The following is a 16,811-nucleotide window of genomic DNA, read 5'->3' as shown; positions in this document are numbered from 1 at the left end:
CCTCCGCGAATAAGATGAACGCTTTAACCACTACACCATAGAGGCAGTTTTCTGCAAAATTTCTATGGCTTCCCATATGATACTGTTAAAAAGCAAACTGAATGGCTTTTACATTGAACAACTTTAGTAAGCAAACACTTATTAAAAACTCCTCAAAAATCATCAGCTACCTAAGTTACCATCAGTTACCTAAATAACTTCAAAGTAATGAATTAGTTGTCTGCACATCCCCATAATATTTATAGTAATATCCTCTATATATCCTAACTGTTGATGAGTGGTTTCTTCCGTCACATCAGCTCAGCAAGAATATTATACCCATATATCAGATTACTTTAGATAAAAAAAGTGAAAACATTATACGTGCCTTTGAAATTTGAAAATTTCCCTCGATTTTCCCAGATTTCACCATCAGATGCTCACTTGGTTCTAATGGGACCACCTTGAAGTGCACACGAAATTTTGAAAATCGGCTCACAGTTTAGGGAGAAATCGGTGAACATATATAAAAAAAATATACAGATGAATATAAAACCTCCGTTAAAAGTTTGAGGACAATAAAGTAATTAACAAACGACAACAACACAGATAAGTTATGATTTATTATATTAATTATAGATGGTTAAATTATACTGAGTACAAATTAAAACAAATTGAATATCTTCATTAATTTAGCTTCGTCAAAATGGTCACATTAATTTTTAGTTAACTCGTTCACAAATATTAATTAAGCACTCTTATTTAAGTGTTCAAAGCCTAACGGATTTTGTTCACTTTGTAATTTCTCCTACGAGTGTGCAAAGCTCGATGATGAAATTAATCTATCAAATATGGCGATGGTGGTTCTAAAATTTCTACATTACGTTTTTGCTCTGGTTGTTTATAAACAGATATTTCACCAATCAAATTCATCCCCGAAGGAATCCCATTTTCCTGAAGTATTCTCAGATACGACTTGATGAGAGCGGTTATTTCTTAGGCCTTTTTGCCTAAGCATTTTGCATTTTGCGATCAAACCGTCGTGCCCGACCTTGTCGAAAGCTTTGGTTAGGTCCTCGAGGACTGCTCCAGGCTTTTTACGTTGGTCAAGAGCTTAATAGATGTGTGCGGCCAGACGGGTGGCCGGATGAACGTATGAACGGTGAGCGCGAAAACCGAATTTTTCGTCAGGAATGATGTTATTTTCCTTAGTGACACGAATTTTCCCTAGAGTAAGAGTAGAGAGCGTTGAGTATTGTTCTCTCGGCAAGCTTCGAAATGGCACTAAGAAGGCTGACTAAGCTGGCCTGCACTCAGATGGAGATGATTTTGACCCTTCTTGAGAAAAACCGCAATATGTGCGTATTTCCAAGACGCCGGGATAGAGGTAATTATGTTTGCAATTTCTGCGAGCTACTTATGTGTGTGCATTTTTAATTGGGTAATGTTAAAGCATGTTGTGGATAGCTCATAATGAATTAAGTTGTTGTATCGGAAACATTATTGACTGAAAACTCAGGGCAAATGTAAGAAATTCCATTTAATGAACTAATAATATTTTTTTATGAATCTCTACCCGTGGGCAATAAGTATTATTGTATAATTTTTGTTATATAATATAACTATCCTGCCATGTAGTAGATCGCTTCAGTAAGTGATCTGATGTACAACTTATAATCTAAATTTAATTCTAGATACTATTCTAACTTATTCTAAAGTCTATCATAACTTATTCTAAAGACTATTCTGACTTATTCTAGAGATTATTAAATCTCGCGCTATGTGTCTGTGAATAACTTTGTATGGTAGTTTACGTTTGAGCCTACACACTTCACTTTCATCGTGCACATTCAATTGTTTAGCGATTGCATTGGGAGGCACTAATAGTCTTTCAGAGTACTTCGCACTAACACTTCGAATCACACTCGTTATGGGTTCTATGGGGATATCGCACTGAATCAGTTTGTTGGACACGTAATATGGGACATCAACGATGACTCACAACACTTTAGTCTGGGACTTCTGGAGGACAGCTATGTTAGATTTGCTAGTAGTACACCACAGTTCAATGTCATAGGTCCAAATGGACCTAAGTAAGAGTTATAAAGCAAAACCTTGTTATCTAATGCCAAATCTATCAGCCAATACATTTGGCTTAATAACCCAAGCTGTTTGCGTTTTGTCACTATATGTTTTTTCCATATCAAGCGTCGATCAAAATGCGTTCCCAGATATTTAACGTTGTCTGCTTCCAGAACTTCACAGTTATTCAATTTTACTGAGGAACAAGTTCAACTAATAATCTGAACAAACATTTATAATTTTTGAGTTATTTATACTATAAGTCACGATCGCTCTTGATACTTTAAGAATTTTTCAACAATCAACTTTGCCAATTTTTTATTCCCTTCGCAAGTTAAATTTTTAATAAGAGTCGTTACGTTAGCAACTGTCAGATATTCACATTTAATTTTTTGTAGGTTCTTATTATCCATTGAATTTAGAATTGATCTCACGTCTTGATGGTTCTCGTCTTTCAGAATTTTTACTACTGAACTTAGGCTGAGATAATGCCTAACTATGGAATAAGCCAGAAAACAAGATTTTATACAAGGATGTATAAAGGTTAGCTCATCATCTTCTAATGATACTAGACCAACTCTTAACAATTCGTCTTGCTTTATTCGAGGTTTGGTTTTCTCAATGTTAGCGAAGCCGTACAAAGACAAGGCAACATCTTTATGGAACGTCCACATGGTTTTTATTTGTTTAGTTACTTTAAATCCTTTAAGCGGCAATTTTTGTTGATAAAAGAGGTTAAATTTATAGTAGATAAATCCGTGAAGCAGATGATAGAGTCCATATTTTGAAAGGTCATATTTGGTGAGGAATTCTAAATGTAAAGGATAATCCGCGAACACTGCGCTACTATTGTCTAGAGATAAAAGATGCGATTCGATTTGAAAGTAAAAGTTTTGATAAGGCATCTTAATATCTTTTTTTTTGTGGTAGATGCTGACGTACTCGTTCACTTGGCTCTTTGTTAAAGGATTTATACTTAATGCCACTGTCTGTAGGTCATATTCCAGTCGACGTTTCTGATGAGGTCTGGATGCGATCCATAGGGTGATGTTTTTGGACATGAGAAAACGAAATAAATTGATTGCTTTCTTTTGGTGATTCTCTATTAGTTCATCGAAAGCATCAAACAGAAATATATAATTTGGATATTTGCATTTGTCGCTACAAAACTTAAATCCCATTTTAAAGAGCGATATCGCAAACTGGCATCCTTTTAAATTTGGATTATCATCGACTATTATTGGAATCAAAAGCTCAATAGCGGACTTTTGTATATCACTGTCGAAGTTGAATTTTTCCATAGTACTGAATATATGATTCAAGTAGATCGAGTTATTACCTAGATTAACATAGGCTACCCAGGAACCAGGATTATTATTTTTTATTTGGATCTGTAAATGGTTGAGAAATACCGACTTTCCCATTCCGGAATTTCCAACTATTAAGTTCGTTTTATTACGTGAGAGTATATGATCCATAGTCATTTGTTCAGCATGTGGGATATCCTCCAGGAATTTTATAATTGTTGAGTCAACGGCTTTAAGGTCTTCCAGAAAAAAGAAGCCATTTTTAAATTCCAGGAGATATACATTTGATATATCTATTTGTTTGCAATATTTATGGAAGTTTCTCTGTGCTCTTACTTCGTCCGAAACTAAGAGAATACCTCTCTTCAAATGCAAATATTGCTGTTGATCTATATCTAGCTCTTCAAGATTTTCACCGAAAATGATAACCAGACTGCAATTTGCCAAATTTATTTTAACCACATCATCAGGAATAATTTTTCGTCTTATTGTTCTTTGAAGGTAAACGGGCCCATTAAAGTCAAAATATATATTTTTTCCAACCTGAAAGTCCCAACCAACGATTAGATCTTCTAAATCCTTAATTTTAATACATTTTTCTATAGTAATAGTGTTTGCAATTTTTTCTAAATCCATATCGTGGCCTTGAAACAGTATTCTAGCACTTAAAATACTTAGCAGGGATGGTTTATCGAAATCCTTAAGTGTTATATCATCGAAAATGTGTTTTATGTGTACTGTGCAGTTATATTTTTGTTGACTTTGAGCCAAATTCTTAAGGTTATTATTAGATATCTGTATTATCTTACTTTCCTCATGAAATTTTATACCTACAGGTATGGGATTGTCTGATTGTTTAGTCTCTTCGTCACATTCTATTATTAAAACATCTATATTGCCAGCTGAAAACAGACGATAAGTGTTCGATAATACATAATTTTGTCTAAGTTGTTGTGCAGATAACAACATGAACTTCAATCCTTTATTAGATACATAATCGATGACTTTCTTTGTACTGAGAAGGGTTGCAGTTGTGTCTACAAAAACTATTTTATAAATATCATTAAAAACTGGCCCCCATATTCTATCGGAATTAATACCAAACTTAACATACAACTGATTGATGAAATCCACATTGAATTGTGATAAACCCGTGATGGTTTGGTATAATTTGAAGGTTTCACTCATATGAAATAGTTCTGGGGCAGGACACCTGTTAACATTCTCTACCATTTGTTTCAGAACTTTTATTTTTAGTCTATTCGGATTCAATAGAGGACGATATATTTTAGGCGCCAGAAAAAGTGATGCTTCCTCGGTGTAATTATTTATCTCATAGAGTACGAATTTTACTCCATTCAGAAATGCTTCGTAGCGGCGTTGCTTTGCCACATTGTTGCACAACATTAATAATTTCTGAATAATTGTTTCATTTAACACTTGACAAGCCCTGTTTCCTTCCATATGAATATATATTTCATCTTTTCTGAGATCTCTATAAGTTATCCAATCATTTGCGTCCAAAACATACGTTGTGTATATCAGTATTTTATCGAAATCGGGTGCAATAGCGTCTAGCCGTCTAAAATATTTATCCAAAAATAATCGAATGTCGATAATATAGTTATCTGTTGCATTTAAAGGCGAATGTTCTACATATATACCGTACACAATATTATTTTTTTCAATTCTTAGTACCATGTCGTAATTCTGATCCTCCTTATATATGTGTACTGAGCAGTTACGTGCGACCTTCTGAAAGTACTTAAGGATGGAATATAGACTGAAAACATTGTCTCTAATTTGAATTTTTAAATGACGTACGGCGAAATCTTCAGCTGATTCCATTTTGATGCGGTAAACCTTAAACAAAATATAATATATTAGCGTTATACATTACTAGTTATACATTCATATTTAAAGACTATCCAAAGTTATTTTGTACATACGTCATCTAAATGTGTGACGTCAAAACGTCGCAATGTTGCCGTATCAACGCTAGTTTTAGTTTTAGAGTTTTAGAGTATCAGTTTGGCAATAAATTTTAGGAAAGGAAAACTAAAATTACTTACACAGTTATAATAGTTTGTAGGTTAGGGTTGTGTTTGATTATATTTACATTGAACTCTTTTCCATACCACCTATGAGCTATAGTACTAGACGCGTTTGTAGTTGCATCCCCTGGAGGCCTAATCCACCTAATTAACAACTGTATAATATATTTTATAGTAATATGTTTTACTTTCATTATAGAACATATTTACTTTACGCTTGTTCTTGTGTCCTTCGGTACTGTGTTTCCTTGTAAAGACATTTTAATATCACTATATATCTCCTTGGTTTGTTCTTTTAATACCTGTATACATATTTCTTGATAAAACTAGATTTAATCACTGCATTCACCTTAACTAATTTGCCGTATCTGCTAAACAATTACTATTATTTCTCTCTAAAATTTTGACCAAATGCATGTATATTCAGAAAAATGACATACATATCAGTGCAGATAAATCTGTTATCAAATATTAATTTTATGTTCACCTTTAGTTGTTTCCATTTTCATCACAATGTTTTAGGAATTGGCAGCATTGAATCATATCATATTCAGAAAGTTATTAAGGAAAATATTTGTTCAAAATTCCTTCATTCGTCAATTTCTTCTTCAATGTGTCTTAATATTGATATAGTCTTCGTTAATATTGAATAAGCTAGTTACTGTTTTTATATATTTTATATATTTAATCTGTGATGGAGTTGACGTCAAGCTGATGAGAACTGCTTTTTTTTCGGTGAATTCAGGAACATTATTTTCATTTTTTGAGATATTTCAGTGACCATACTAATATTCAGTGAAGCTGCAACTTACTATGTTAAAACATATTCAGCAAAAATCGCAGCAAATTAATATTTAGCAGTAAATATGCTTAACTCGTTCTCCATTGTCTTGTTCCTGTTCAAAGTAACTTATTAGGGACGCGATTTGTTCTTTATGGCTTTGGAACTTTCAGAGTAGTAATAAGCAGCGATTTAAAATTTACCAAAACAAGCAAAGCATTAAAATAACGTTTGCCGGTTTATAACCACTTATCACTATTGATTTGAAGAATTATGCATACGTTTGACAACCGGACTTGTTTGACAGGCTAGTTCGGTTACACGTTCGAATTTATCAGACAGCATTGTGTCTCTTTTTAACTAGAATAAAATGAGAAGAGAATATTGTCTGACTTTAAAAGGAATTCACAGATTGCTGTAGGTAATACACTAAAGATCTTGATGACGTACATACAAAAAAACTTTGAATAGACTGTAGTGAAAAAATAATAAATAACAAGCGGACAATCAAGGTACTCGTTATATAAATATAGTTCATTATTAACCTTTACAAATTTAAAATGTGACTTATTTTTTGTTTTTCTTAAATATGACATTCAAATGCCATAAATATTTTAAAAGGTTTTTCTTATTCCTGCTTGTAGTGTGCAATTTACCGGTTGGAATCACTGTGGTACGACAAGTAAAGGATGGATTAATGATGTTTATTTCTGGCCAAGATAACTCAGGAATGGTATAAAGGCCTTTCTTAATTGGTGATTGGTTTACTGTTACACAATATACAACATGGTTACGGTAGTAATATTGGAATGGAACGAATTAACATATTATTGAAGTTGGAATTTCCTCATATGAACCATTCTTGGTTGTTTCTGATATGCCGTTTTACAAACACTATTTTCCTGAACATTTTACTGTGTAATAAAAAACTGTCAGGCCTATAAACTATTTTATCATAGATGGTGTTAATGGGTATTAATTTGTATCGGATAGAGTTGTATTCCACTTTATATTGAAGGGTCATTAACAGGCTTCACTTTTAAGTATATATCATTTCATTGAAATCTGAAAAAGAACATTTTTAGTGCGTTGAAAATGCTTACATTTGTACCGAGTAAATCGTATTTGCGGAAAATTATACTTAGTTCACTTTGAAGAAAAAGCTAGCGAAACGAATACTGGGTGAAGATTATGGCAACCACGTGCCGTTGATTTCAACATGTAAATACTAGTTTCGCCTTTTTAAATGTGGTGATTTTGATGCCGAAGGCAAAAATCGTTCAGGACGGGTTAAACAATTTTATGACAGAAGATATAAAGGAATCTTATAGTCGAATCTTACAGGCCTATTTCACTACTACCTGCAATATCAAAGCTATTTGAGAAACTAATATTTAAACGTATTAAAAGCTTTGTATTAATACCAAATTTCTAGTTTGGTTTTTGAAATCACCATTCATCAATCGATCAACCGCGGCTATTGAAAAAGCATTTGAGGAAAAGAAATACTGCCCTGCAATATTCCTGGATGTCTCACAAGCTTTTGATCGGGTTTGGCATTTGTGATTAATCTAAGATGAGCAAATTGTTCCCGCGTAACTGTTGTCAATTGCTGGAATCATATATTTTCGGAAGAAAATTTAGTTTCGCACGAAATGGCGTTTTCGACATTTAAAACTTTTTCGGCTGGATTTCCACAAAGTAGCGTCTTAGGACCTCTCCTATATCTGCTGACATTCCAACAACAAAAGAAACACTACTTGGAATCTTTGCTGACGACACAATTATTATGGCAAGCGATATATCTCTGACTAGGGCAATAGAAAAAGAACAAGTGGCAGTCAACAAGATCTACAAATGGACGAAAGATTGAAAAATTCAACTTACTAACTCCAAACCTTTCCGCGTTAATTTTACATTGCGGCAAAATAATAAAAACTTAATTATATCCCTTATTGGATGCCCGATTCCTCAAGCAGAATCAGCTAGATACCTCGGAATCCATCTTGACGGTAGATTAAATTGGAAACATCACGGTAGACAAAAGGCAAAATCATTAGAACCAAAATAAAACAACTATACTTGTTAGTCAGAAGATACTCTCAACCTGATCTAAAGTCAAAGAGGTTGATTTATAAGACAATTATAAAGCCAATTGCCAAAAAATTCAAATCAACTAATCATACAACGCTGTCAAAACAAAGTTCTTCGATTTATTACCAATGCCTATCGCTACGTAACCAACGAAGAACTACACGATGACCTGGAAATCAAATGGATTTGCCAAGTTATCCAAGATTTCGACTTGAAACACGAAAGAAGATTACTAAATCATACTAACGTGGAAGCAATACAACTACTAGACGGCGCGCAAGATGTCAGGAGATTGAAGCGAATCAAACCATCAACGAACTTATATAAAATGTATATCTTTAGTGTAAACTATGGCTATAATTTATTATAATTTTATAATTGAGGAAAAATATAATAAAGATGTTATTACTTAATTATAAATATGTTATGTAACACATACGTGAAATCCATAAATTACATGGACATTCCTTGGAAAGGATATACTTCTTATCACCAAATATATTTGGAACACTGCAACATTTATTTACTGCATTTCGGAGTTCACTTACGTTTTCTTAGCTATTTTTATTTCTGTTTGTCAAGAACAAAATAAGTACAAAGATCAAGTTCCTTTGCCTCCCACGATCAAGGTAAGGAGTAATGTAATTTCAAGATTTTTAGAACACAGATAAAAGCAGTAGGTACTAACTAAGTACGGATTAAAGCTCTGTCGAATGTCATAAAAGTGTATGATTATTTTAACTATTTCTGTTACCTTCTCATTTAGTAAATATCGATTAAAATTAATAAACTCAGAATGTTCATAATTTTTCCTCAGTTCAACTATCCAACGAGTCAAAATATCATTGCGGTATCTACTATTCAAGCAGTAGGCATCAATTCCCGTATATAGGACTTTTTTATTTTATTTATAGGTAAATAAATTAATTATGGATTATTAACTATTTGGCTTCGGTGTATTAATCACTTATTTCAAAAAGGTTGGCATCTATACCACATATATCCTATTATAGTAACTTTTATAACCTTTTTATATATCGGATTCCTGCGGGATTCCTTTTTCCATAGTCACTAAAATTTTCACTAATTGTATAGTAAATTTTTCGCCCATTTTTAAAAACATTTCCTATTTTACCATTCTTCGGTTTTCTTAGAATACTAATTAATTATTCAAAGTATATCTCCTCTGTGCTCCTACTTTCTTTTCCTACTGATCGTTATATTTTTTTATATATTGCTTTCTGCAGACAAAGCAATTAATTCCTGAAAGAATTCCTTCCATCCCATTATTTTTCATCTTCAGTTATAATGTCTCCTTTATTATTTATTGTCTTATGTATCTATGATTACATGCTTTTTCCCTTTTGTAAGTTTTTCTCCTGCTGTTTGTTCAGATCCTTTCTCTAATTTATATGCACGTTTCTTTTTTTTGCATCCAATATTTTTGTAAGATGGTCAAGATTTCGATAAAGTTTAAAAGATCGAAATGTTTCTCCTTGACCAATATTCAGTAATTTTTTCACTAACAAAAGAATAAAGCACAAACCTTTTGGAAATACAGCTAAATATCATGGCATGATCCTTGACGTTAGATTTAGGGGTAAACCACACATTCAGAAAATGTGAAGGGTAAATATTCAGCACTGTCAGTATATTAGTTTTTACTTTACAGCCTTGAAACTAGTGTGGTGTTATAGGTGGTAGCAAAGCAGTATAAATATTACAGAAAATTTCCAAAACATGGTATCGTACAACACATAACATGATGTGGTTGTCCAGCTCATAGATAATGATAGCTTAGTCAGAAGTTAGTAAGGGAATAAAACTATTTTATCTAGTTCAAGTTAAAATCGTAGCAAATTTGGATAAAAACAAATAGTTTAACTAGAATTCTATAACAAATAATTTGAAATATGTTTTATATATGTTAATCTGTCACTCAATCTACATTTCTTAAAATTAAACGTATACCTATTGCTTACAAATAAAAAAATAAGATTAAAGGTATAGAGTAATATGTTAGGTATACGTTTTTTCACTATTTATAAGTACTAATAAACTTACGATAAGATAAGACGCTTGGTTTGTGTTTAAATCTATCGCTCTGAATTTTATTCGAACTGATTAATAAACTAACGATATAAGACTGATCAGGTTGTTCAATATTCGGTTTGTTCGGAAATTCTGTATAATCTGTTAGAACACATCATTTTATCTCGAGTGCTTATGTAGATGCGTTTCATCTTATTTCAAATATAAGGTGTTATTTATCGCCTCTACCATTTTGATTGCGTATAACTTGCTCAAAAAAAAAGATAAGTGAGTTTGGTTTTCATAAAAATTGGTGACCGCGATTCGCTATGTAACTAAGCTCTTTTTAAGGTATTTTTAAAGACATCCTGCAACATCTAAGGTTGACTTTCTTCAATTTCGTGACGAGTCCGGAGATCTGGCTGGCCATGCTAAATTGCCACTAGTCTTCGTGACAAAACGTCATTAATTAATTGAATTGGTGAACCAGCTTTATGTGCTGTGGCCCTATATTACTGAAATCACATGTTCTCTAGTCCTTGCTCTTTCATTTCAGACACAAGAAAAATTCGAATCATGTTTTGGTACCGTTCAGCAGTAACAGTAACTGCAACACCTTGGTCATTTTCAAAAAAATAGGTACCAATGATATTTCCAGCATGAATACCACACCATATAGTTGTTTTTAGTGGACGCAATGATGTTTTATGAATTAATTGAGGATTCTGTGTTCCCAAAAACCCTTACTGTTCTGTTTATTCACGTGGCCACTAAGAGGAAAATGGGTTTCATCGCTCAATTTAGACGAAAATATGGTCACTATTTCTGCTTGTTTGTGTGGCGTATATATATATATAAACGTTACATAATCAAGATGGTGCGCAATCAAAATGATAGCGGGAGTTTTGCCTCACCTGTTATAAGACAGTTTGATCAACTTGTGTGTAAGAGCGGGTTATATTTGTTTATGTTTTTCCGACGTTTTTTTCCTAAAACACAGATATGTACATGTACCATTCAAAGAAGTCATAAATCGTTCCAAATATCCGTGATACTCAGAATTCAGCCTGGTAATTAATTTTAAGTCGTTTAAGTTATTTTTAGAAAAGGTTTGAACGATAAAGTTCCCTTACTAGGTGGGATTGCAGCTTCTTTTAATTTTAGAATTTTTCGCCTTTGCGAATACAGAAATAATTACCATGAAAAGTAACATTGTTGATGTTTCTTCGGGTATTGTATTTGCCAGATGTGATATCTTAACACGTCTTAGGGATGCTAGAACTTTATAAGAATTAATTTCTATAGACGCGACACTCAGAATCACTACGTTTTTATTATTCAACTCTGTAAGGTAATAAATCTAATATAAGGTAATATAATCTCTGTAATAAATTATAGTAAATCAAAGATAATAGTTTTATGGTTGCAACTGTAAATATAAATTATAACTATTTTATAAACCAAGAACTAATGCCATAGTTGCTAAAATTACTGATGTATAGTTATGATATGTTCTTACACGTTCATCATAGCTGAAGCTGGAGAAGTGATTGCAGAACAGCGACAATACTGATTATTTATTTATTTAAGAATTTAGCTTAATCCTAGCGAGGCTTATTAACCTAATGGCAGGACCTCACGTGTTACCTCCCTTGATTTCATTGCATGTCAATTATTGTTAGTATTAGGACATAATTGTCCATCAATCACTGACTACTATGGAGTAAGATTGTGGTTAACCATCCTGATTATTTTATCATTGTTATTGTTTACCACTGTTATTCCGACTTTTATTGAGATTATAATTAATACCCATTATTAATATTAGTCGATACATATATTTATCAGTATTATGATCCGCCAGCATAATTAATTACCCGTATATTGGCAATATATTAACTGGCAGTGCCGTTATATTTCAATATGACTTGACATTAGGAGTAACTATTGTAATAATCACTGATCGCTGTTATATTCCAAATATATTTTAATTTCACACTTGTCACTGAAAATTGGTTGCTTAAGTACGTTTTCATTGTTTTCATCACCCAACCACCTCGATATTAATTGCTTATATTATGTAGTATTGCTTGCTTTATTTGTTGTTTAAGTAGCTGTTTTATCACTTACTTTGGTCCCTGTTATTATTTATTTAAGAAGTTATATTATTTTATATTTTTTGATTGAATATAATTTTTATTTCCAGCTTTGAGTTTAAAAATAACACTACAGGTGATTTTTTGAATATTCCGCGCAGCAAATTTATTTAATAATAAACTATTGTCACATTTTGAGGAAATTATGTAAGGCTAATTTTAAACCCAGGACGTAAAAATAAAGATATATTTAAATAAAACGCTATAAGACAATTTAAGCATATCAGGCCAAAAAAAAAACAGTGTAAGAAATGCTATTATTTCTTGGTAAATAAAATTAAAACATCCGACAAAAAATTCTAATGACCACCATCTTGACAATATACAAGGTGCTACGAAGGTCATTGCAATAATATTCGTCTATAAACAACGTTAAAAAAAATCAAAATATACGGTAAATTACCCCTTCGAAATAATCGAAATTGATAAAATAAATATAAAAAGCTAGAACAGTATGGCATACAAGCATCAATGCTGTGAACGCTATAATCTTTAATAGCATTAATAATCAGATACATAAAAAAATTGAAGAATATATACAGAGTTGCTTCGAAAAATATCTAAATAAATTAAGCCCGGAAGCAGACAAATATTACTTCCTCGGGAAAGCAACCCGATTATTTAAGACCAATTATGAATATGTGGCCAAATGATCAAACCGAATGGGTTTGACGCACCGACGAAAAAGCTGAATTATTCGCACATCTAGCTAACGTATTCCAACCGAATAATAGAAACTATGATGGATGCAATTTCTGTTTATCAGTTAAATATAAATTAAAATATCTCCAATGGAAGTTGCCACGGAAATTGATAACAAACTCAATCATAAAAAGGCTTCTGGTATAACAGATATTTCACCTGGGTTATTGAAAGGCTGTGACAAAAAGCAATCATCATATTGCCGTAAATATGTAATGCTTGTTTGAGACTGAACCATGTTCCGGAATGTTTTAAGAAGACACAAATAATTATGTTGAGAAAACTTGACAAATCAACAGAGCACGTTGGATCCTGCAGGCCTATTGCGTTGCAATATCAAAATTATTGGGGAAACTGCAGTTAAAACAGATTAAGTCATTAATAAAAATGACATATTCCCAGTTTAGATTTCGAAATTACATCTCAGCAAGCAACCAAATAACACAGAATAATAGCGGTTCTTGAAGAACTTGAGGTACTTGAAGAAAAGAGATACTCTTGTAATTTTTCGATACGTCTCACAAGCTTTCTACAATTGCTACAAGGAGCAAATTACTATCGCGGAACTATTGTCGGCTGTTGGAGTCACATTTGTTCCAAAGAAAATTTACAGTCTTGCATGAAGGGGTATTCTCAACATTTAAACCTATTTCGACTGGAGTTCGCGAGAGCAGTATCTTGGGACCACTGCTATATCTGCTTTACATTATGGATACCGCAACTACAAACAGACAGTAATTGGAACATTAGCCAACGGCATAATTGTTATGGCAAATTGTATAATATCTATGCCTCAAGCTACAGAAAGAAAAAAGTAGACACTGGTAAATACAGCCTAATTGCTCCAAATATATAAATCAAGAAATGTTCTCGTAAGGAAATAAAGCCAAATATTTTGGCATGAACCTTGCGTTAAACTCACTAGGAAGGACCATGCCAATAGGCAAGAACAGAGGCTCTATCAACACATCAATGTTTATGTTGTTCACCTCCTACACAATGATAACTTAGTAAAAAGATTAAAAAGAGTAAAACTATTTAAACCCAAACTTTGCCATTGTTTCTAAATTAAAACTATGGACAAAAATATAAAATATAATATTAAAAATATTGTTGCCTCGCAACAGCATATAATTATTAATGAATAATGAAAATCGACATTAATATTTTAAATTGATATGATTAAATTTTACATACATTACAATAATATTTTATAAATATTTTTAGTATTTATGCATTGGCATAATCTAACTAACGATAAGATAAAATGTGTGGTTTGTAGTAAAATCTAAAAAAAACTAACGATATAGGATTGATCAAGTTGTGACTGTTTAATTAAGACGACAGTCTATACATAAAGTGTTGACTGGCTAAAACTGCGCATGTCCATTTATTCTAATTTAGCCCGACCATTTTCACAACTAACAGGTCAGTTGAAAAGTGTCCAGCCTGACACATAGATGGCGGTACAAGAATTAAATCCGTATGTTCTTTAGTTAGCCCTAAACCTCAAAAGATGCGTGTATAAATTTGACAGCTGTCGGATCGTTTGTTTGTGAATTATAGCATTTTGAGTGAAGCAACTTTTGTTATTGTGAAAAAAATGGATAAAAAGGAATTTCGCGTGTTGATAAAATATTGCTTTTTGAAGGGAAAAATACAGTTGAAGCAAAAACATGGCCTGATGCCGAGTTTCCTCACACTGTCCCAGGAAAATCAACCATCAAATTTTGTATGCTAAGTTTACACGTGGTGAAATGGGCACCGAAGACGGTGAACGCAGTGGACACCCAAAAGAGGTTGTATTTAAACAATCCACAAAATGATTTCGAATAACCGTAAATTGAAATTGAATGAAATAGCAGACACTCTCAAAATATCAACTGAACGTGTACATCATATCATTTACGAATATTTGGGTATAAAAAAGCTCTGTGCAAAGTGGGTGCCGCGCAGGCTCACTTTTGACCAAAAACATCGACAAGTTGATGATTCGGAGCAGTGTTTGAAGAAGATCAAGAGTAATAAACCCGAGATTTTGCGTCGATATGTGACAATGGATGAAACATGGCTCCATCATTTCACTCCGAAGTTCAATCAGTCATCCGAGTGGACTGCACACAATGAACCCGCTCCAAGGCGTGGGAAAACGCAACAGTCGGCTGGCAAAGTTATGGCTTCTGTATTTTAGGATGCGTAAGGAACAATTTTCTCTGGCTACCTTGAAAAAGGAAGGACCATCAACAGCGACTATTACATAGCGTTATTGGGTCGTTTGAAGGACGAAGTCGCTGAAAAATAGCCGCATTTGAAGAAAAAGAAAGTGCTGTTTCACCAAGGCAGTGCACCGTGTCACAATTCAGTGAAAACGATGGCAAAACTCCATGAATTGGGCTTCGAATTGCTTCCTCATCCACCGTATTTTCCAGATCTGGCCGCCAGCGACTGTTTCCAGTTCTCAGATCCCAAAAGAATGCTCACTGGGAGGAAATTTTCGTCGAATGGAGAGATGATCGCCGAAACTGAGGCCTATTTTGAAGCAAAGCACAAATCGTACTACAAAATTATTGAAATGGTATAATGGTATTGAATGCTATTGAAAAATTTGAGGGTCGCTATAATCAGTGTATCAGCCTTGAAGGGAATTATGTTGAATAAAAAACTAATTTCGCCAAAAAAATCTGTTTTACTACGGTAGACCGGAGACTTTTCAATTAACCTGTTACGCATCCTTTTCTATATACGCCTTGTTACTTATCAGTATCAGTTATCATCAGTATCAGTTACTTACTTTTTTTGTTCTGGTCTAAAACCAGGCGGTGGAATGCATGACGCATACCTGGTCGCGGAGACTTGCCCTGGAGTGACAAGTTGGACCGGGTTATGTGGGACTGCCTCTGGGCTTACCAATACACTAAACCGAAACCGCCTTACAGTTGACCCCTGTGGATCGCTACTACTACTGCATTAAATTTGGGGATATGGCACCCGCTGATTGGGCAGCCGTTATTGGGCACGAGGGCCCGGCGATTTTATTGATTCGCGAACCTGAGTTAACACACAACTGGATACTGTTGTATGTGGGCAAAAGTTATGACTGTAGTTACGGATGAGGTCGTTTCAGCCTGGAAAAGGGGTGGGGAGGTGATTAGCGGTGACGCGGTGCTAAGCTCCCAGCATGTCGACCAGCTCGCGAACCAGCTGTTGCCGCTTAAGCGGCGACATTTGGGAAAAGACGAGCAAGTTGGTTAATGTCCGGTTATGTATTGGTTGGAGCAGGAGTTTGAGTTGGAGCAGGCTGGGTGGCACTGGCTAGTTTTTGGGCTAGCTTCCTGCCACCATGGTTACTCTATGCAGGACCTTGTGGAGGCCTGGATTCGGTCGGAATTTTTGGTTTTCTTGGAGCAGGACGGCCGCTGCAAGCGGTGAAGATTGGGGTGTGAATTTCACCGCAGTTGCTGCACTTTGGAGGTACTTCTGGGATTTTGGTACAGGATCTAGCGTCGCGATGACCGGCACATTTGACGCACCGTGGGGGGGCTCGGCAATACGAGCTGGAAAGCCCGAAAAGCTAGCAGTTGAAGCACTGCACTGGCTGGCCGTTTGCAGCTCTAATAAAATAAAT

At 33.9% G+C, this 16,811-nt stretch overlaps 1 protein-coding gene across 2 annotated transcripts; it reads right to left on the bottom strand.

Annotated features, from left to right (window-relative positions):
* Positions 1 to 1,504: 1,504 nt before the first annotated feature.
* LOC143195992 (uncharacterized) lies at positions 1,505 to 10,468 on the bottom strand. Of its 2 annotated transcripts, XR_013005639.1 has the most exons (3): positions 10,362 to 10,468; positions 1,861 to 5,231; positions 1,505 to 1,813 (listed from the first exon to the last, which is right to left on the bottom strand). XR_013005639.1 is itself a non-coding variant. In XM_076403554.1 (2 exons), the coding sequence occupies exon 2, from the start codon at positions 5,214 to 5,216 to the stop codon at positions 2,325 to 2,327; it is 2,892 nt and encodes a 963-aa protein (XP_076259669.1). In that variant the 5' UTR covers positions 5,217 to 5,231; positions 5,441 to 5,494; the 3' UTR covers positions 2,176 to 2,324. The 2 variants fall into 2 exon arrangements, 1 of the variants encoding a protein (XP_076259669.1); XM_076403554.1 differs by lacking the exons at positions 1,505 to 1,813; positions 10,362 to 10,468 and adding an exon at positions 5,441 to 5,494 and having other exon boundaries at positions 2,176 to 5,231.
* Positions 10,469 to 16,811: the final 6,343 nt, after the last annotated feature.

Source organism: Rhynchophorus ferrugineus, unplaced genomic scaffold (genome assembly GCF_030347505.1).
Source record: "Rhynchophorus ferrugineus isolate W39M unplaced genomic scaffold, kcgeb_rfMv2 rfM4, whole genome shotgun sequence".
Lineage (NCBI taxonomy): Eukaryota > Metazoa > Arthropoda > Insecta > Coleoptera > Curculionidae > Rhynchophorus > Rhynchophorus ferrugineus.
The sequence above is the reverse complement of the archived record's forward strand: the minus strand, read 5'-3'. Positions and strand labels throughout refer to the sequence as shown.

Bases quoted from the DNA above. Each gene is read 5' to 3' on its own strand.
- LOC143195992 (XM_076403554.1), bottom strand. From the start codon at position 5,216: ATGGAATCAGCTGAAGATTTCGCCGTACGTCATTTAAAAATTCAAATT.